Raw genomic sequence first — 22,776 nt, 5'->3', positions numbered from 1 at the left:
ATGGAGTAAGATTTGTCTGCAACACTGAAGTAAGTTATTAAATATATTGTCTAATAATAATAAAGTTTAAGAACCAGAACAGCCAGTTCTTCCTCACTTTCTTCACCCATGGTGGAAGCAATGCTAACAATGAAGTTCTTAGACGCTACCACTCACTTTTCTTGGTTGGTTGGTTGGTTGGTTGGTTGGTTGGTTGGTTGGTTGGTTTTCTCTTTCTCTGGTGTTTCTGAGACAGGGTTTCACTATGGACCTCTGGCTGTCCTGGAGCTCACTGTGTAGACCAGATCAGACCAGAACTCACAGAGATCCTCCTGCCTCTGCTGGGATTAAAGGTGTGCCACTAATTTTTTTTTTTAATATGTCTTTAGGATGGGGTGTGGTGGCACATGACTTGAAACCCATCCCACCATTCAAGAGACAAGAGGCAGGGGAATCTCTGAGTTCAAGGCCAGCCTCGTCTACATAGCAAGTTCTAGAATAGCCAGAGATACACACTGAGATCCTGTCTCCAAAAACAAACGAACATAATAAAAATCAGGCTACATGGTTTTGGTTTTGGTTTTGAAATTTGCTGTAGGTTCATACCTAACCTGACCTAAGTTCACCGGCATTTCAAAATTCAACTCCTGAGTACCTGTCTGCCTCTCAAGTGCCTGGAATACCAGGGCTTTTTTCAAATGGATACACATAACAGTTTTTCTACTGAAGGCATATGTACAACTATACACTACGCTTGTCACAAGCCAGAGCTCAGGGGATGTCCCCAGTACTCTGCAGAGACCCTCCCCCCCACTCCTGCCCTTGGGCCATCCCCACTGTGAGGAATCACTCCTCTGACTTTCTTAAGGTTGTTCTGCCTACTTCTCTCTTATTTAAAATCTCTAATAACTTAAGTAATTGGTCCAGGAATGGTTGTATATGCCTTCCATCTGACGATTGAGGCAAGGCTGCAAAGTGAGACCCTGTCTCAGTATGTATATATCAATATATTTATATACTTTAATATGTAGTAAAAATAGCCAAGTAACAGGGATTTCTCTTTGGAAATAAACATGAAAATAAACTGTCTTCTAATTGGTTTTGCCTGATCCTAAGCTCTTAAATGAACTGAGATTCCCAAAAAGCCACATCTTTGTTACAGACATTCCTTCCACCAGGCTGAGGGACTCTGAACTCCTGTGATTGTGTGTGGAGAGCTGGAGAGTAGGTCCAGAGCCCACCTTGTTGGGCTAGCTTAGCCCCTTAAGAGTTATGTACTCCCACCTCTGTGAGTGACCTGACATCTTTGAGACTGTCAGGTAAAAGGCTTTTGGAATGAGTATATTCCTAGCTTCTAACAAGACACAATAGGTTTCCTAGCAGATATTCCAGGAGTGTATTTGAGAGACATCTTGATTTATAATTTTCTTTGTTCTGCTATTATAAAAACATTACAAAACTTACTGTGACAGAACATGAAAATGGGGGTTACCTGAATATGTTCTTGGGTCATTTGCCTCTAGAATGAACAGTCTCTTGTTCCTTTAAGGAAGGAGGTGTGTGTGTGTGTGTGTGTGTGTGTGTGTGTGTGTGTGTGTGTGTGTGTGTTTGAATGGATATGAGCATATATTTGTGTGTGTGGGGGTGTGAGTGTAAATGTATGAGTGAGTGAATATGTGTGTGTGGGTCTGTATGAGTATACATGTGTGAATGTGTGAGTATATATATGAGCGCTCACACATGCACATTTATTTGAGCATCAACATCTATATAAATGGAATACCACAAGATGTCTACTTTCTGTTTAGCTTTGTTGGCTCACATTAATGTGAGATGCATATTGTATGTTTTTGTGAATCACAATTCATTGTACCACAGTTTACTTAGCTGAGGTCATCTGAGCATGTCCAGTCCAGAGCTGTAATAATGACCACTGTTCACCTGATCCTTCTCTTGGCTTTTCTATCCTGAGCTGGCTTCTCTTGCTGGGAACACACCTTTAATCAGCACTCGGGAGGCAGAGGCAGGTACATCTCTTGAGTTTGAGGCCAGCCTGATCTACAGATAGAGTTCCAGGACAGACGGGGAAACCCTGTCTCAGAAAACAAAAAAAACAATAAAAACAAAGAACAAGGCCTTACTATGTAACCCTGAGTGCCTTGGAATTTGCTGTATCAACCAGGCTGGCCTTGAACTCTAGATGGTTTTCGATGGTTTGCGTTCACTTGAGCCAGGGAGTGGCACTACTAGGAGGTGTGGCCTTGTTGGAGTAGGTGTGTCACTGTGGATGTGGGCTTTAATACCTTGTCCTAGCTGGCTGGAAGTCAGTCTCCCACTAGCCGAGTTCAAATGAATGAAGACACAGAACTCTCAGCTCTGCCTGCACCATGCCTGCCTGGATGCTGCCATGTTCCTGCCTTGATGATACTGGACTGAACCTCTGAACCTGTAAGCCAGCCCCAATTAAATGTCCTTTATAAGAGTTGCCTTGGTCTTAGTGTCTGTTCACAGCAGTAAAACCCTAACACAAACTCCTTGAGATCTACCCTGTGCCTGCCTCCAGAGGGCTGGGATTAAAATAAAAGCGCCCAGCTTTTATTAAACCCTTCTCATCTTCTAGTATGTCTAATTTGCAAGTGCAACTTGTTAGGTATGCAGGCTCAGGAAAAATAAAACAGTATATATAGGGTCTACACCATGCCTGGTTCCAGATGTGAGCAGAAGTTCACAGAAAGAAAAACACCTACGTTAACATATTCTACAAGGATGAGTTGACTGGGTAGATCAATGACTATGGAGAACTGGAATGTTATAGGTCCAGAGTCATTGTCCTGCACAGCCTCAGTCCTTTGAGTAGCCATCAATGGCCTACCCGAATATTAACGAGCACCTGGTGACTGATAGGTAAATCCTTCTGACATATGTGAACAGACACTTAGCTTCCAGGCACTCAAAAGCTAAGAATGTTATTAGATAGTATCAAAGCCTACAACAGAGCTCTCTCTTTGCTGTAAGCATCTAAAGATGTCTTGATTTAATATTTTCTTTATTCTGTTAACAGACATGGTGACACGCCCTTATAACTCCAACATTAGTGAGGCAGAGGCAGGAGGATATCTGTGAGTTGCAGGCCAGCCTAATCTACATAGGTGTCTGTATACTCCATTGTCAATTCTGTACTGGCAGAGAGCTAAATGCTAGCAGGATCTTGGTACTGTACTTCTGTGGCCCCTCTCTGTCTCATATTTTGTAATATTTGCTCTTCCTTACATGCCTAAGGCAATCTAGAATCATATCTGGTTGTAATAAAGACCTGACAGCCAATAACTGGACAGGAAGTAGAAGGCAGACTTTCTGGGCAAAGAGAGGGATGCTGGGAGAAAAGGAGTCACCAGCTGTACTGGCTGGTTCTGTGTGTCAACTTGACACAAGCTGGAGTTATCACAGAGAAAGGAGCCTCCCTTGAGGAAATGCCTTCATGAGATCAAGCTGTAAGGCATTTTCACAATTAGTGATCAAGAGGGAAGGGCACCTTGTGGGTGGTGCCATCCCTGGGCTGGTGGTCTTGGATTCTGTAAGAGAGCAAGCTGAGCAAGCCAGGGAAAGCAAGCCATTAAGTGACATCCCTCCATGGCCTTTGCATCAGCTCCTGACCTGCTTGAGTTCCAGTCCTGACTTCCTTTAGTGATGAACAGCAATGTGGAAGTGTAAGCTAAATAAACCCTTTCCTCCACAACTTGCTTCTTGGTCATGATGTTTGTTCAGGAATAGAAACCCTGACTAAGACACCAGCTGACTTGAATGCACGGACAGGCAGTAGACCTGGCCACGTGGCAGGATATAGGCCAGGATAAGTCAGGATAGAGTAGTCAGGAGAGCGCCCAACTAAAGCCTAAGCTTTAAAACATTAACGTGCGGGGTTGGGGATTTAGCTCAGTGGTAGAGCGCTTGCCTAGCAAGCGCAAGGCCCTGGGTTCAGTCCTCAGCTCCGAAAAAAAAAATATTAGCATGCCTCTGGGTCGTTATTTATACCATTGGTGGATCCAAGAAAGTCCCAATATACCCTGTCCCAACCAAACAAAAACTTCAACAAACTGTTGGGATATGGTGTTTGAGGCAACTGGACCTGTGTTCCTAAGCTGTGGCCATTCCCACTCAGCTCCTGAATAGACTCTTATTTCCTACACAGCAATCCATTCAGAGTCTTGAGATGTATCTCAGGGACAGAGGAAGATGCTTGTCCCATTTAAGTACAGCACTCAGGAGGCAGAGGCAGGCAGATCTCTATAGGCCAACCTGATCTATAGCATATGAGTTCCAGGACAGCCAGGGCTACACAGAAACCCTGTCTTGAAACAAAACAACAAAAACAAAAGGAATGTAGCATTTAACAGACAGTTCTACAAAGCCTTTAAATTGTATGCTTGCAGACTATCAACTTCCCCTCAACCCAACTAGCCAGAGTCGGAAACCTTTAACCCATTTTCTCAGCTTTGCTGAAAGCCTCCAACCTGTGGTCCCCACCCAGGTATTTGGTAAGTGTCTTGATCTGTGACTTTCTGTGTTCTATAGTTACTCATATACTTACTTCCACAGTGGAACTTGTTATTCTGAGCAACCTGAATTCTGCTTCCCAGTCATCATTTATATAGCTCAAAATAAACTATTTCTTTGTTTCTTCTCCTCCTGACCCCTAGACAGGGTTCTCTATAATAGCCCTGGCTATCCTGGAACTCACTTTGTAGAGTCCAGGCTAGCGTCAAACTCAGAGACCTGCCTGCCTCTGCCTCCTGAGTGCTGGGATTAAAAGTGTGCACCCGCATGCCTGGCTGAACTATTTCTTGCTCTTTTTGAGATGAGAGCTGGGTTTTTTGTTGTTGTTCTTGGCATGGATGATTTATTATATGTGAATACACCGTCGCTGTCTTCAGACACACCAGAAGAGGGCGTCAGAGCTCATTACAGATGTTTGTGAGCAACCATGTGTTTGCTGGGATTTGAACTCAGGACCTCTGGAAGAACAGTCAGTGCTCTTAACCTCTGAGCCATCTCTCCAGCATAGCATGGAATTTTAAACACAGAGTATTTATAGTCCAGTGCTTGGCAAAAAGCAAATGCTAAATACAAATTTATATTTGCTTTTCAAGATTTATTTTATTTTGCATCTCTGCGTGTTTTGACTGCATGTATACCTGGTGTCATAGAGGTCAAACAGGGCACTGGATCCCTTGGATCAGATAGTTATTCACCACCATGTGTGTGGTGGGAATCGAACCCAGGTCCTCTACAAGAGAAACAAGTGCTCTTAACCACTGGGCCAATTCACAGCCCCACATTTACTACTTTACTTTTTTCATTTTACCATTTTATGTGTGTAGTTGGCTCTTGTGCATGTATGTCTGAGCACCACATGGGTACCTGGTGTCCCTGGGACCAGAAGAAGACATCAGGTACTCTGGAACTGAGTTACAGACAGTTGTGAGCCATCATGTGGGTTCTGGGGATACCCAGAAGAGCAGCCAGTGCTCTTAACTGCCAAGTCACCTGTCCAGCCCACATCTACTATTTCCTAGTTTCTGACTTTACAGAGAAGTATCCCATCTAAGGTTCACAGAAGGTGTAATCAATAGGGTTCAAAGCCCAGGTTGGAAAATCCCCAAGTCATTGCTTTTGTCTTCAAAACAATCCAGAGAGAACCTGAGAGATGAATAAACCTGCAGTGCCTGGAAAACCCGGGTTCTATCCTCATGCCTCACAGCTCACAGCTGCCTCTAACCCTACCCGATACAAACACATGCATGCAGGCAAAACACCCACACACATAAAGTATAAATAAATAAAGAGGGCTGGAGCGTTGGCTCAGTGGTTCTATAACTCCAGAACACCATCCTCTAATCCCCATGAGAACTGCACATACCTGGTGCGTGCTCAAATCATCCATACACATAAACACAAATAAATAAATCAAGAAATTGCTCTATGAGGGGGTATGGCCATGCTTAATTCTATCAGTGATTGAACTTAAAACCAAAGACCTCTCATTTTCCCCCTCCTCTTCCAACTCCTGGCCACTTGTGGTGCTCAATGGGGTGAGGTATAGTATGACTGGCAGAGACCTGAGAGAACCTGCCTTGCATGCAGGTTTTATATCCCCAGCATTCCATGAACAAGTGGCAAGGGATGATGTAATCCTAGTACCTGGAAAATGGAAGCATAGAGAATGTGCAACTCAAAGTCCTCCTGGGTGTGAGGCCAGCCTGGGCTAAGGGAGACAGAGTGTCAAAAAATAACCATTCAACCAAACAAAGCTTGGCTGAAAGACCACGTTTCTAGGCTTAAAGAAGCCTACTGACGGTGCAGGTGTGCCACAGAGGCAAACAGCCTAATCTTCTTCCATCTAAAACAATGTATTGTTTTAGATGGGGTCAATGCTCTCCAAAACACATACATGTTGTAGTCACAAGCCATAACTCCTCTTCAGGCCCTAATGCCTCTACGCCGCACCTGCCGGAGAACTACATTTCCCACAATCCAAATCTGCCGAACCCTGCCCTCGAAAGCGGGTGGAGGCGGGGCTTGTCGTCCCCCGTACAGCAACGGGCGTCCAGAGGTGTCTGTCCTCTGTTCCATGGGGTATGGTTCTATAAGAAAGAGACCGCTGTCCCTGGTGAGGGAAGCTGCCTGTCGTAGTAAGGTATGATGAGGGGCTCCACAGTGTAACGCAGCAGAGGGTCCAGTAGCCGAGGCCAGGACGGAGCAGGCCAAGCGTCATAGCACTGGAGCAGCTTAGGCTTCGGGCCGCTGAGCCCCCATCCGGTCTGTGAAGGTGAGTTGCGGGTACAGTGGACTGACACTCTTCTAAGATACCCCTCGTTACAGTGAGCATAACCACCAGCATCCCAGACAACTCTAAAATCCACTGAGCCCTATATTGTGAAATCGGTGCTCCCATGACTTCAAAAAACGCACCTTACATCCAAACGACCAGTAATTCTCCAGTATTTCGTTGTCTTTCGTCAGTGTTCAGTATCTTTCTCCACAGGACCATGCGTTTTTAAATACAGCAAAAGCTCTCTCACCTTTTATAGCCCTTCCTTGCCCTAGCCCTTAGCAAATAGTGAGGTGCAGAGCTTAAAGTCAGTTACATTCCTGATTCTCTGTCCCATCTAGTATCACACTGGGTACTGGTCTGTATGTTTCCTGTTTGATATGCATTGGGTAAATACTTGGAATGGTGACAACCGTGCCATACTATATGAAAAACAAAAGACTATGCTACACTTGTGCAAAACAAAACAACAACACAAATTGCGCTCAAAGAAATGTGTAATTTTCTGAGTATAGCTAAGCCAAGTGTGGGGCTTGGGCGCTTGCCTTTAGTCCCAGCACTCTGGACACAGAGGCAGGCTGACTTGTGTGAGTTCAAGTCCAGCCTGGTCTACAGAATGAGTTCCAGGACAGCCAGAGCTATATAGAGAGACCCTGTCTAAAAAAACAAACAAACAAAAAGCAGTTCAGCTTTACTGTGCCCCATACCTAACCATTTGTCATACCTTGCAATGTAATTTGGTTAACCTTAAGAGTTGCTTAACCTTCTGGACCTGTTTTCTTATAAGACAAGAAAATTAGATTAGATGGGTTCTAACAACTTTCTAGGTCTAAAATCTGTGCACTGGATCTGGGAGGTGGTGTGCATGCCTTTAATCCCAGAACAAGGAAGGTAAGGGCAAGTGGATCTCTCTGAATTCAAAGCCAGCATGGTCTCCAAAGTGAGTGGAGAGCAACCAGTGCTACATACAGAGAAACCCTTTCTGGGGAAAAAAAAAAACCTGTGTGCAGTGAGTAATAGAATTCAGGTCCTGTCACACCGTGTAATAGCTAAACACCATTGTCTATCTGCACCAGGAAAAGTGGTAGGTATTTATATATTTAGCAACACTGTTACAAAGAACTGGCTTTTCTTTTTTATATGCATATGGTATTTTGCCTGCACTGTGGCTGTGCACCATATGTAGCCAATGCCTGAGTGGGCCAGAAGGTGTCAGACCCCCTGGAACTGACAGGGACATTTGTTAGCTGTCATGTGGGTGCTGGGAACCAAACCTCAATCCACTCTCTCACCCGCAAGAACCAATGCTTACGAAAGACATGTAGCCCACACCCTTACTCGGTCATTGATACAAAGAAAATATCTGATCATACAAGTGTACCCAACTGCTCTTTGCTGACTTGTAGATCACCATTAAGAAGAATTCCAGAAACAATGGTAAACACAGTGTGCGCGAAGATGGCTCGGATCCTGAGACTACATCTAACAAATGCTTCCTTGATTCCTCCTGGGGTAAAACTGCTTTCAGATCCTGGATCTAGGATGATATCAACACATAAACCCAAGGAGCTCAGCGAATATTACAGGCTGCTGAATCTGAATGAAGGATGCTCTGCGGACAACATCAGGGAGGCTTTTCATAGGCTTGCCAAGCAGTACCACCCAGACAGCGGCTCTGCCGACGCTGATTCTGCAACATTCATAAAGATTGAAGAGGCTTATAGGAATGTGCTGTCCCACGTGATAAAACAGATGCAAGCCAGACAGAATAAGGCGGAAGATGCAGAAGAAGAAGCAGAAAAATTCAAATATAATACACCTCAGCACCGACATTACTTAAGCTTCGAAGGCGTTGGCTTTGGGACTCCAAGTCAGCGAGAGAAACAATACAGACAGTTTAGGGCAGACCGTGCGACCGAGCAGGTGATGGAATATCAGAGGCAGAAGCTTCAGAGGGAGTACTTCGCCAACAGCATAACTGTCAAAGACGTGTGGCAGAGCAAACAACAGAAGATAACCCAAGCCATGGACCGCCTGGTGGAGGATCTCATCCAGGAGTCCATGGCCAAAGGAGACTTCGACAATCTCAGCGGGAAAGGAAAACCCCTGAAGAAGTTTTCTGGCTGTTCGTATATTGATCCCATGACTCACAACCTGAACCGCATATTGATAGATAACGGATACCAACCAGAGTGGATTCTGATGCAGAAGGAAATTAAGGACACCATCGAGCAACTTCGAGAAGGTCTTTTGGTGTCGAGGAAGAAGCTTGGGAGCCCTCTGTCACCAGTAGGGCAGAAACAATGGACCCACGTGTGTGAGCAGTTCCAAGAAGACATACGGAAGCTAAACAAGCGAATTAGTGATTTCAACTTGATTGTTCCCATTCTGACCAGGCAGAAAGTCCATTTTGACGCACAGAAAGAAATTACCAGAGTCCAAGAAATATACAGGGCCTTCATAGAAGCAAAAGAAGTCGCAGAAGACAAACAAACTGACATTAGCCAGGGAGAGGAAGAGAAAACGCCCAGCATCAAGGCAGGCTTTCTAAACTGGCTGAATCTGTGGAAATTTATTAAAATATGACTGTTTTGACATTCACGATCATTTCCTGCTCTGGTCAGTTTTGAGTTGCTCTGACATCAGACATAGAACCCGAGATTGATTGCTGTGTCCCAGGGACTCGAAAAGTGTGTGCCTTTATAGTTTCCACAGAGCTAGTCACACCCCAGTGGTAGATGAGAAAACTGGGTGAGTACTGCTATAATGATGTAGGTAAGACACAGGCTCTGGAGCCAGTCTGAAGCACAGGCCTGAGAACCACATGGGACCCTCCGGGAAGCTCAGAGCTCTTTGAGATACTAGGAACTTGTAGGTCATCACTGTTTGGCATTTCTTTTTTTTTTTTTTTTTTTTTTTTCGGAGCTGGGGACCGAACCCAGGGCCTTGCGCTTCCTAGGCAATCGCTCTACCACTGAGCTAAATCCCCAACCCCTGTTTGGCATTTCTTAACCTAAGTATTTAAGCAGCAAGGAAACCAAAAGTGTAGAACTGAGGAAGTTGGAATGAGATTTAACCAACTACAGTCTCCAAATGAAAATTTAAAATCTCAAAAGAACAAAGAAAGGAAGGAAGAAAGAAAGAGGTATGAAGGGAAATAAAAAAGAAAGGAGGCTGAGTTCAGTCCCCAGCTCCGAAAAAAAGGAAAAAAAAAAAAAAAAAGGAGGCTGGAGAAACCGCCCAGAGGTTAGGAATTTTTCCTCCTCGATGCTTCTGCAGAGGACCAGATTCTCAGCATCCATGTCAGGTGGCTCACAACTGCCTGTAACTCCAGCTTCTTCAGGATCCGGTGTGAGTGCACACACACACACACACACACACACACACACACACACACACACACACGCGCGCGCGCACACACATGTAATAAAATAGCCAGGCAACAAGTAGTTTTTGGAGGTCTCCTCTGGTATATTCCAGAGCTTTATTTCTCCACTATGGAAAGGCTTTTAGAGTGCCTGCGAGCTGGTGGAAAGTGAAGGTCAGGAACTAGCCTCCTGAAACCAGGAAGGTATTTACAAAGGGCCTCCCCTGTGGGCACTGGAGAAGGAAAAGGCCAAGAAGGTAGGCTAACTATGACCCACTGGCCACAGAAGTCAGTTAAGCTAATTGATTTGAAAGTTTTAAAAATGTTAGAGTTGATTATATTTTTGTAACTTTTAAAGGGGGCAAAAATCCTTAAGAACAATACAAAGGTAAAAGTTCACTTCTAGGGGTTGGGGATTTAGCTCAGTGGTAGAGCGCTTGCCTAGCAAGAAAAAAAAAGTTCTAGTTTTCTTCTCTGATCACAAGCTGATATGCTAGGCTTCCATAAACTTTGCTTAAATGCCATAGTGTCCTAGATCAGACTCTCCAGAGACGGCTCAACAATGTTAACGCCTAACTTAACCCTTTTGGGGACCCAACTTCCTGTCTTGGAGACCCTTTGACAGTTTGTTAAGAGAAGGTATCTGAAAATTGTTTCTTGGCATCTTCAGCAAGTGACAGGAGACAGAAATTGATGAGATGGTTGTTCCTGTCTCCCTTCAGAAAACTTGGGGCTCTCAGACTTGGCTAATTGCTTTGAGCACAGAATTGGGTACCCAGAGGGAAGCCAAAGTGTACAGAAAGGAACTGACCTATTTCCAGAGAGTAGTGTGGAGATGGGATTCAGGAGAACCACTCCTGACACGGATTTGGGGCTGAGTCATTTAATGGTGGTTAAAACATCGAAGAAACCTACATCCTCAAAAGGAAGTAAGGAAATAGGGCCTTTGGTTTTTTTCAGTTGGAATGAGTTATCTGCCTTCTAGTGATAGTTATATACATATATATACATATATATAATACATATATATTGTGTATATATCATGTATATATGTTTATATATAGAAAATATATATATGTTTTAAGAGCCTGTTATTCTGTGATGCTTTTTTAAAAAATGGGAGTTTGGAGTAAACATGAATGAAATAATTTTCAGTATTGTACATGAAAAGGTGGGGTTGCCAAAACTGTTAATTATAGTACTATTCACTTTGTTTCAAATGTCTCTGTTAATAAAATTACCTTAATGATTATTCAGTGGTCCACTGATCTATAACACGTAATCATAAATACCCACCACATTTTGGGCTAGCCGTGGAGGTGGATTTTTAAATCTTTTTTATTCTTGTTTTCTTTCCTTTAATTTTCCTATTTGTATGTGTGTAGGTGCTTTCCTCGAATGTATGTATGTGCACAGTACCCATGCTTGATGCCCACAGAGCCCAGAAGTGGGTAGGTCTCTTGGGCCTGGAGTTAGAAACAGTTGTGAGCTGCTATGGGAATGCTGGGACTTGAACCCAAGTCCTCTGGAAGAGCAGCAGGTACTCTTAACCACCGAGCCACGTCTCCAGCCTCCTTTTTCTTGTATTGCTTGAAGCAGTTTGAGGCAATCCCAGCTGGCCTCAATTTTACCATGTAACCAAGAATGACTTTGAATTTCTGGCCTTCCTGCTTCCACCTCCCTGGTGCTGCGAGCACAGGCAGGCATGCCTTACCACACATCTATGGTCTACACAGTACTGGGCTAGGACCAGGGTCTCACACAAGCTAGGTAAGCACTCTCCCAGCTGACACCCTAGATCTCATCTTTTTGGTGGATGACAGAATGTCTGATTGTGACATCAATCTTCACATTAAAAGGGCAACTTCAGGGGCTGGAGAGATGGCTCAGTGGTTAAGAGCACTGACTGCTCTTCCAGAGGTCCCGAGCTCAATTCCCAGCTACCACATGGTGGCTCACAACCATCTGTAATGGGATCTGATGCCTTGTTCTGGTGTGTCTGAAGACAACTACAGTGTGCTCACATACATGAAATAAATAATTCTTTACCTTTATGTAAACGGCCTCTTCTCAGCCAGAGAAGGGGTTTCCAAGCATTTGGTTTGCTGAAGTGGAGCTGACTCCTTGTGCGATGAGAGTGGAGCCTTTGGCTTTCATCCCTCAGCTTTTCAGCGTAATGATCAGCTCCCCCCCACCCCCTTCACTGCTGTGCTGTGATTGAACACCCTGACAAAAGGCAACCTGGGGAGAAAGGATTTATTTCAGCCCTGTATTCCCCATTACAGTCTGTTATCCCAGCCAAGTGTACACATTGAAAACTTGACACAGCCAGGCACACTTCCATAGTCAGGGACAGAAACACAAATGCACATGCGTGTCAGGCTTAGCATTCTCCACTCAGATATCCCAGGATTCAGACTCGGGAATAGCGTGGGCCCCCTTTAGGCTAAGTCTTCTCATAGCAGTGAAGGCCAGCCAAACAACCTGACCCCGGCAGGTCCACAGCTCAGTCTGATTGATGTAGGCACTGAAGCCTCCTCCCAAGTGACTGTGAGGTCGGATTGGCTGACAGAAATAGCCAACACAGGAAACCGAGGTCTGGGGCACACTGGTGGACAGGGAACCTCGCCTGCTCCCCAGCCTGCTCTCCACCTGCTTCTCTCAGGACTGGCCTATCAGTCCGGGGCAAGAGCCTCTGAGCCATGAGCTCGAGTCACAGCATATTGAGTCACGCCATCAATTAGCTGGTACCTCAGCCCTGCAGCTGAACCCCGAGAGAACAGCAGCCATTCATGGTCAAAGAGAGAGACAATACTTCCAGGGACAAGCAAATCAGCATTAGTCAGTCATGAAGGGTTCAGATGGTTACTTCCAGGTCAGCCAGGACGGTAGTGAGACCCTGTCTCAAGTTAATGGGAGAAGGAGGGAGGGGGAGGGTCAAGCTAAGAGGCAAGGTTAAGGGGAACGCATGCCCAAGAGGGGGACATTCTGGTACCCCTATGACCAACTAATGGTTTACCTGTAATTAGCAATATCATCAATATTGTCTTTCTCTTTTGACGTTTTGATCATTGTCTGCTGAGGCCACATCTATCATCCCCCTCTCTGAACTGTCAGAAATCTGAGAGGACCAAACGGATTCCTCCATGTAGCCCTGAGATACAGACTCCTCGGTGTGTCTGTTGTCACCAGCACCTTAGGCAGAGGACAGTGGAACCCTCTTCATCTCTGGTTTAAAGACAAACACAAATGAAATAGCTCTAAATTGCTGACATCATACTGAACACCCAGTCCTTTTTACTTAAGGCACAGACATAAGGACAGCCTTAGGACGGGCAGCCTCACCTGTGACTGTCCAGTTTGCCACCGAGCTGAGTTCCTAGCCTGCTGGAGAGTGACAGCCCACTGTCACCCACGTCTGGGCCTCTACTCATCCAAAATCTAGAGGAGGTCCTAGGGATAATGGTCATTCTTTGCCTCCAATCACAATTTCCAAAGTCTGGCTTCCTGAGGGAGGCCTATCTTCTCAGGCGATTGACGTGAATATTGACTTCCCCAGCATCCTTGAGAGGCAGCAGGCCAGGTGCACTCAAGCACACCCGAGTAAGCGTATAGACACCCTCAGAGAGACAGACCCACAGCTGTGGGGAGTCCTACCTGAGGTACGCAGGTAAAGAGGACATCTCTGCTGCTCAAGGTGTTCCAGAAGGAGTGTTTGTTCGCTGATGCTTAAGAGCTGGTCCCCGCCCTCTGTTACAGGCAACCTTGGTTCTGTCTGCTCTTTCACCCAGCCATGGTGTAGCAATCCATCCAGTACTGCTACAACTAAATGCCCAGGGAGGGCTCACTTTATTAATAAGAGAAAGTCTGGTAGCTCACGGCACTGAAGGGCTAAGGGTACAGCACTGCCACCAGCTCTGGCGCGAGTTGGCCTGGTTGTATCACATCTGGGCAGGAATCTGACTGGAAACCGGAAGCCCGAGAGAAACTGGGCGGAGCTAGGCTCAGGCTTTTGTAATAACCCTTTGGGGAGAACTAATTACAGTCTTGTGTAAAATACCTAATCCCTTCCTAGAACACATCCCCAGTTAACCTAGGGGCCTCCCACTGGACCCCACATCTCGTTTTGGTGTGTTTGTTTGATGAAGCAGGGTCTCTGTAGCTCAGGCTGGCCCATACTCACAGCCTTTCTTCCACCTCAGTCCCCACACCGGTTATTGGGATTACAGTCAAGCACTGCCACCCAGGCTCTAGACCCCACTAGTTTCGGTTTTTATTAGCATTTATTAATTATTCATAATGGCATGCTTCATTATGGTATTCTTACATATGTATATATTTTTATCACATTCACCAGATTGCCCTTTCTTGCCCCCTACCGACTCCTGTAGCCAGCCTGGTCTACACATCGAGTTCCAGGACAGGGCAGGACTAGCATAGCAATTATAGTTGTTGTTGTTGTTGTTGTTGTTGTTGTTATTATTATTATTATTTGGAGACAGGAACTCAATATGTAGACCAGGCTAGCTTGAATTTACAGAGACCTTCCTACTTCTGCCTCCTTGGTGCATAACCATGCCAGGCTTAACTACCTGTCCATCCGTCTGTCTGTCTGTCTGTCTTTGAAATGGGGTCTTATGTATCCCAAGACTTCAAATCCACCTGCCTATCGGTTCAAGTGTTGGGATTACAGACCTGACCCACCATGCTGGGTTCATGCATTGAACCGAGTGCTTTGAGCATGGAAGGCAAGCAGTCTACCAGCTAAGCCACATCCCAGCCCTAGAGACCTCCACCACCTCCCAAAAGTGCTGCCCTACAGACCAAAATCCTAACACAAAATGTCAGGGGACAACCTGAGGTCATCCAGACATAACCACACATACCTGTGCAGGCCAGTTTTTCCCACGTTGACACAACTTGGGGTCATCTGAGCCGAGAGAACCTCAACTGAGAAAATGACCCCTTTAGACTGGCCCGGTTACTGTGGGTCGTTTTCCTAATTGATGATTGATGTTTGTGACCCCGCCCACACTGGGAGGTGCCGCTCCTGGGCAGGTGGTCCTGGGTAGATAAGAAAATACACTGAGAGAGCTGGAAAGAATGGAATTCTGACCTATCTGCTTGAGTCGCTTTCTCAACTGCCCTATAGTTACCAGCTGAAACAAACCCTCCCCTCCCCGAGTTGCTTTTGATCACAGAAGAGAAACACAAGCTGAGACCATGATTTGCCCTAAGGGAATTTTGCTTAAAGGAAGAGTGGGAGGGAGCTGCTGTGCTTTTTGGCTGTGAGCCTTTGCTATGCAGTTGAGCAGGCCTCTCAGCCTTGTAATTCTCCCACCTCAGTCTCCCAAGTGAAGAGATTAGGCGTGTGCCACCACTCCCGGCTGCCATCTTTCAGATGGTCCACGCTGACGGCAGCCTGCTCTATTCATCTGGGCAAAATGCAGTTCTTCCAACAGGAGGCCAGGCCTTCGAGTCATCCTCGGTAGGAGATAAAATCTCTAAGTTTGAAGCCAGCGAGATGGTTCAACCAGTGAACCTGAGTTTACTCTCTGGACTCCATGTGGTGGAAAGAGAGAACTGACCCCTGTGAGCTCTCTGTCCTCTGACCTCCACATGCATGCCAACTTCTGTTTTCTAAATATCCCAAGAACCTGAGGACACATCTAGCTCAGCCAATGGAAGCTGCCTTCAGGAAGCACAGGTTCAGCATAAGAAGAGGTGGGAATGCGCTGGCTGTTTGTGGTTCCACTTGGCTGGTGCAGGCAGGAGGTGGCTGCCAGGTAGAGTTCCAGCAAGCAATTCAGTGCAGGCAGCCATGACCACCAGGTTCATGGCTTCAAGAGCTTGATGCCCACTTGTGGGTGTTCACAGAGCCTGTCCTTCAGGGACTCTGAAACAATGAAGACTGCCTCTCACTACTAAGAACTGTGACAGAAAGGGGATCTCAGAGTGTTGGGAAGAAGAGGAGCTGTACCATGCATAGTAGCAGCGAGTTCCGTTCTGGCTGCTATGAATCTCTCTGTGTGTCTTCCTGTGTGTGTGTATGTGTGGGGTTTCGTTCCTCGGGCATTCCCCACCTTGAATTTTGAGATTCTCTCACTAGCCTGGGGCTCATTAAGTAAGCTGGGCTGGCCGGCCAGCAAACCTCAGGGATCCTTCTGTCTCTGCCTAATCAATGCCGGGACTGTAAGCGGAAACTGCCACACTCGAGGGCTCAGATTCAGGCCTCACATTTGTCTAGCAAGCACATCACCAGCTGAGCTGACCCCTCTACCCCTCTGGCTAGACTATGATTAGCATTGTCAGCACATGCTTTTGGGGGAAACCACTGAATGTCACCGTCCTACAGATTCTTATAGAAGGAGTGATGGGAAGTGTCGTGAGGGCTGAAGAGATGCTGCCACTGAGTAACCCGATGCAAAAGCCAGGTGGAGCACACCTGTGATCTCAACATCTGGGAGGCAGAGGCAGGTGCATCTCTGAGTGCCCCATGGCCAGCCTGGTCTACACACTGAGTTCCAGGACAGGCAGGACTACATAGCAAGACCCTGTCTCAAACAAACGAAGAAAACACGATCTGATTTGTATTCCTTCACTCTCCTAAATTAATGCAAACTGCTCTGTCCTGTCCTCTTAAAAGAAGTTTTTTGTTTGGTTGGGTTAGTTTTGAAGTCATGGTTTCCTCTATGCAACAGCCCTAGCTGTCATGGAATTCCAACTGTAGGCCAGGCTGGCCTTGAATTCACAACCATCTACCTGCCTCCTGAGATCTGGGATTAAAGGTGTGTGCCCTCAAAGACCATTTTAAAGCTTTAAAAGAAAACATTATATAATTATTCCATTCAGCCAGGTATAGTGGCACACACACCTGTCAGTCCAGAGCTTGGGAAGCCCAGACAAAAAGGGTGAGTTCAAAGCCAGCCTGGGACACTTGGTCTCAAACACATGGCCAGGAAGTAGCTTTGTTGGCAGAGAGCTTACTTAGCATCCATGGACCCCTGGGTTTGACCTTCAGCACCGTGTGAACCAAGCATAGCTCTCTTTTTTTTTTTTTTCAAGATTTATTTATTTATTATAGATGAGTACACTGTAGCTATCTTCAGACACACCAGAAGAGGGCATCAGATTCTATTACAGATGGTTGTGAGCCACCATGTGGTTGCTGGGATTTGAACTCAGGACCTCTGGAAGAGCAGTCAGTGCTCTTAACCTCTGAGCCATCTCTCCAGCCCCCAAGCATAGCTCTCTTAATGCTGCTCTATAATCTTCACACTCTGGGGGCAGAGGCAGCACGAGGTCAGGAGTTCAAGGTCCCCCTTAATAACTTTGAGGATGGTCTAAGCGACATGAAACCTGTCTTGAAAGGAAGGAAAGAAGAGAAAGAGAGGTGGAGAGGGAGGAAGAAAGGGAGAAACAGATATATAGAGAAAGGAACTGTCTATTTATTTATTTATTTATTTATTATTTAATATGCTATAGCTGTCTTCAGACACATCAGAAGAGGGCATTGGATCCCATTACAGATGGTTGTGAGCCACCATGTGGTTGCTGGGACTTGTACTCAGGACCTCTGGAAGAGCAGTCAGCGCTCTCAACCGCTGAGCCATCTCTCCAGCCCAGAACCATCTATTTATATATGAAGTCCGGGATGGGCAAGCCAGTGACAGAACGCTGATTAATACTTAGGCTGTATATACTGGAAGGAAATGAGATCAAAGTGCTCTAAGATAGGGTGTGGTGATGTCGAAGAGCTATGAGACCATGGTAAAAAATTGCAGGATTATGTAATCAAATTATGGTACACAGAAAACTTGAAAAACATACATCTGTATTCCCAGCATTCTGGAGTCAGAAGCAGGAGGATCTACAGTTCAAGGCCAGGCTGCCCTACCTTGTAAAAGTCTCAAAACAAAACAAAACACAAAAATTAGCCAGGACTGGAGATGCAAATGTGTGACCCCCATCACTCAGGATGTGAAAACCAGAGTCAGGGGTTCAAGGCCATCATCCTCTGTCGGCCTGACAAGCCAAACTGCTTCCTTCTCCTTCTACTTTGGAAAAAGTGGTCTGAGAAGTTGTGACTCAAGGCTGGAGTGACGCCTGGTGGTTAAAAGGACTTTGTGCTGAGACCTGGGTTTGGTTCCCACATGGTACTTACAACTGACTGTAACTGCATTTCCAGGGGATCTGACGCCCTCTTCTGACCTCCATGAGCATTGCATACAAGTGGTGCTGTGGTTTTCTGAAATTGTTTCTGAGTGTCAGTGAGCTAGCAGAGGGGGAGGGTGTCTGCTTGGGCCTGGGCTCCAGACTTACACATCTGACTATGTGAAGGAGTTTGGGGATTTCCTGTCCTGTGCATCTGCCTGGCCATGCCTGCACAACAGCTAAAAATTTAGGCAAAGGAAGGTGGATGCCTTGACTGGTCAGTGAACTATTACACAGCTCGAGATAAGTTGATAAATCTGATTACTTCGGAAAGGGACCTATAAATTTACATGTATAATAAAGTTTTCATCAGTGCAGAAGAACAAATATGAACGAATGAGGCACTTTGTACCCTAGAGTGCCACCATCTCCCGCCCTCCACTTCTTGGGTCCAATCACCATGTCCAGCCTCTTCTGTGTCTGTGACAATTTTCCACAACTGCTACAGTTCCTATTGCAACTTCACAATCACTGTATTACAGTCTGCAAGGCAGAGGTCCTAAATTGTCTTTCTGGGCTTAAAATCAGGATTTTAGGGACGCCTTAGAGAGTAATTTTGCCTCCTACGACGAATTAGATGCTGCCTGACTTTGATTTACCATCGCCATCTTCAAAGTCAGCATGGGTGGGCCAACCCCACCCCTTGCCACGTCACTCTGCCTTCTTTCTGCCTCCCTCTTCTGCCTTGAACACCCTTTGCAATTACACTGGATCCCACCGTGTAATAACACAATCCACCTTAATTAGCACTTGCGGGTCAGCTGACTGCCAACCTCCATCCCATCTGAAACTTTTTCCATCCTTTCTTTTTGTCATTTGGTGTCAGGATGAGAAATGCCACCCCCCACGCCCACCCCCTCGGCTCAAGTATTTGAACGCTTGGACCCCATTTGACACAGCCCTGCTGGAGGAACGTGGTCACCAGGGGTGAGCTCTGAGAGTTCATGGCATGTCTCTACTTGAGTACCATCTCCCATTTGTGTTTGCCCTTGAGTGATCTCCCACTCTGCTCCACAGTGCCGGCCACTTGCTACCACCATGCCTTTCGGCCACATTGGCCTCATCCCTTTGAAAATATAAGCCCATGGGGTTGGGGATTTAGCTCAGTGGTAGAGCGCTTGCCTAGTTAGTGCAAGGCCCTGGGTTCGGTTCTCAGCTCTGAAAAAAAGAAAAAGAAAAAAAAAGAAAATATAAGCCCAAACAAAACTCTCTCTTCCATAAGTTGGTTTTAGTGGTTTTATCTCAGCAACAGAAGAGTAACAAATATAGTAAAATATTTACACAATTTGGGGATTAAGAAATGGGACGCTATTGTGCCAATATCACAATATCCTTTCAACAATTTACAAGTTGTATGCAGAATTTATATATATCCAGTCTCTTTCTTTAATGTGAACATATTATAGACATTCTTGTATATCTTCTTCACTTGCTTATTTATTTTATATATGAGTGCTCTATCTGCACATATGCCTGCATGCCAGAAGAGGGCATCAGATCCCGTTACAGATGGCTGTGAGCCACCATGCAGTTGTTGGGAATTGAACTCAGGACCTCTGGAAGAGCAGTCAGTGCTCTTAACTGCAGAGCCATCCCTCCAGCCCCCTTTCCTCACCTGTTTATTATTAGATCTTCAATATATCTCCAAATCCTTGTGTTTGGCTCTCTGTCATTATTTATCGTGCTTGCATAATATTTCGTGTGCACTCCTGGGAATTAGGACTCGTTACTGAGCAAAGAGCTAACAGTGCAAGATTACACAGAGAGAAGGCGTGAGTCATAGAAAGGAGGAACAAGGCTGAAGCTTATCGTGGGTCAGGAAGAAGCCATATATGAGGAAGCTTGAACCACAAGGTGAAGGAAGATGTGGTGATTGGGGATACAGCTGGTAAAGAGACAGAAGAGCGGGGCACAGAACAGGTGCAGGCCGTGTTACCACACAGCTGTGGGCTGTTTCCCTTGCAGTCACTAATTCAACCCTTGCAACAACCATGAGTCCAAAGTGCTCTCACACAAACCCTTCAAAGGGGTGACAAGAGATCTTCTAATCCCAGCCAACACTCAAGAGGCAGAGGCAGGATAGCCACAAGTTCAAAGCCAGCCTGGTGAATGTAGTAAGTTCCAGGCCCAACAGGGCCGAAGAGTGAGTTCCTGTGTGTCTTAGGGTTTCCCTGCTGTGAAGAGGCACCATGACCAAGGCAACTCTTATAAAGGAAACATTTAACTGGGGCTGGCTTACAGTTTCAAAGATTCAATCCGTTAGCATCATGGCAGGAAGCATGGCAGCATCCAGGCAGACTTGGTACTGGAAGAGTCAAGAGTTCTACACTTTGATCTGAAGGCAGCCAGGCGGAGACTGTCTTCCCCCAGACAACCTCTCTCTTCCACACTGAGCAGAGCTTGCAAATAGGATCTCAAATCCCACCCTCACAGTGACACACTTCCTCCAACAAGGCCATACCTACTAATAGTGCCCCTTCCCGTGGGCCAAATGTATTTAAACCACCACAGGGAGAGAGGAGAAAAATGAAGTCACAGAGAGATTAAATGACACTTTGGGTCACAGCTGGAAAGTGTTGGAGGAAGAATTTGATCCCAGGAACTTGTAACTGCTCTGGTTCCAGAACTCTGTTCCCACACAGCTCTATGGTGCTGTGGAGAGTCAGGAACTCCATTCACTAGTGTGTTCTCTGCATGAGCTGACACACTTGTCCTGTAATTACAGGAGCCCTCGACTCCCTGAGTGCCCATACATCACACCAATGAGCACCATAACGTGGTAGAGAATGACCTTCACAACTAGACAGGTTTCGATTCAGACCCGGATTTTTCATTCACTAGCTGTGCAACTTTGGGCTTCTATTGAACCCCTCTGTCAAAGGACAAATATTAGAAGCTGGAGAGGTAGCAGTCAGCAAAGTGCTGGCTGCAGGGGTACGAGGACCTGCATCTAACGCCCAAAGCCTGTGTAGGAAAGCCAGGCACCATCACAGTTGTAATCCCAGTGCTGGGAGGGGGAAGCAAGTGATCTCCAGGGCTTACTGGCCATTCAGCCCCATAGAATTGGCAAGCCCCAGGCTCCTGTGAGATGCCATGTCTCAAGCAAAAATGTCCCCCAAATCAAAGCAGAATAAAAACAAGTGGAGGAAGTCTGAGGACGAAACTCTGGCTTTCACATACATTTGAACACACATACACACATGTTGATGCACACACAGAGAAAAATAAAACTCAGCTTGTGGGATTGAAATTTTGCTGGGACACAAGAAGCAGGCTGCAGGTGGTGTCCTGGTCAGTAAGCAATCCTTGGGGGAAGCTGCCATTCTGCAGGGGTCATTCAAAGAGGAATCCTCAGTTGCCACAATGATAGAACATTGCCACCAGGAGACCTTCTGCTTAGTGAGTTGGCCGAGTAGGGTCTGTTGACAGGCACTCCCTATTGGCTTCTAAGTCCATGCCATTCTGCTTGTTAGGTATTTCAAACACCAGGCCTGAGCACAGGCAGACTGCCAGAAGTTTCCCCACGTTCAGGCCTGCGAAGCCCAGCCAGGAAGTTTTCCTTGCCTCACCTGACTTGCAAATGTCCCAGTAAGCAGTCACATGAATAAAAAGCCTGCTCGTTATCCCAGCCTGGCATGGCATTGCATTACATGTAAACGCAGCATATTATTTGCCTGCTATTATGCTAACACGTGCACAGTACAACCCCTGTGGACGTGGTAAGAAAGCCGTGCTTCCAACCATCTGTAATGGGATCCGATGCTCTCTTCCGGTGTGTATGAAGACAGCTCAGTGTACTCATATAATAAATAAATAAATCTTAAAAAAAAAAAAGCCGTGCTTCATTTTCCTGGGAATTTTACTACAACATATACCCAAAAAGACCTTTTGAAATAAATGTGTTTGTGTATATTCATGTAGATGCGTGTATGTGTTCATGTGTGTTGGAGTATGTGAAGGTCAAAGGTCACTGTCTGGTGTGTTTTCCAATCAGTCTTTCCTTATTTTCTGAAACAGGGTCCCTCGCTGACCCTGGAGCTTCATGATTTATTAGTCTGGTTGGATAGTGAGCCCCAAAGATTCTTCTTTCCCCACCTCATCAGTGCTGGGAGAACAGGGTGCACTGCTGTGCACAGCTTTTCGTGTGGATGCTGGGGATCAGGCCTCATGCTTGTGAATGAGCACTTTGCCAACTGAGCCTCTTGAGTTATCTATACTACTAAATGCAGTTTGCATTTAAGGTGCTCGGTGAAAACACATACCTGAAGAAATCAGAAAGCCTTTCTAGTTTAGACTAAAATATTACTAAGTAAGTAAGTGCAGTAGCCAGCCTTCAAGATAAGCCTCACTGAGTCCCATCTTCTGATATTCATGTTTCTCAGCAATA

General features: G+C 45.9%; 2 protein-coding genes across 2 annotated transcripts in view; one reads left to right on the top strand and one right to left on the bottom strand.

The window, feature by feature from the left end:
• Positions 1 to 14,119, bottom strand: part of Son (SON DNA and RNA binding protein) — a 72,310-nt gene extending 58,191 nt beyond the window's left edge. The window contains exon 1 of the mRNA XM_039088422.2: positions 13,833 to 14,119. Within this exon, the coding sequence (XP_038944350.1) occupies positions 13,833 to 13,858 (26 nt within the window). The 5' untranslated portion in view covers positions 13,859 to 14,119. The remainder of the gene's footprint in view (positions 1 to 13,832) is intronic.
• Dnajc28 (DnaJ heat shock protein family (Hsp40) member C28) lies at positions 6,589 to 9,409 on the top strand. Its single transcript, NM_001014124.1, has 2 exons — positions 6,589 to 6,805; positions 8,215 to 9,409. The coding sequence occupies exon 2, from the start codon at positions 8,243 to 8,245 to the stop codon at positions 9,392 to 9,394; it is 1,152 nt and encodes a 383-aa protein (NP_001014146.1). The 5' UTR covers positions 6,589 to 6,805; positions 8,215 to 8,242; the 3' UTR covers positions 9,395 to 9,409.
• Positions 14,120 to 22,776: the final 8,657 nt, after the last annotated feature.

This window comes from Rattus norvegicus, chromosome 11 (assembly GCF_036323735.1).
Source record: "Rattus norvegicus strain BN/NHsdMcwi chromosome 11, GRCr8, whole genome shotgun sequence".
Taxonomy (NCBI): Eukaryota; Metazoa; Chordata; class Mammalia; order Rodentia; family Muridae; genus Rattus; species Rattus norvegicus.
The sequence above is the reverse complement of the archived record's forward strand: the minus strand, read 5'-3'. Positions and strand labels throughout refer to the sequence as shown.

Coding starts and splice junctions, on each gene's coding strand:
- Dnajc28 (NM_001014124.1), top strand. CDS start 8,243: ATGGTAAACACAGTGTGCGCGAAGATGGCTCGGATCCTGAGACTACAT.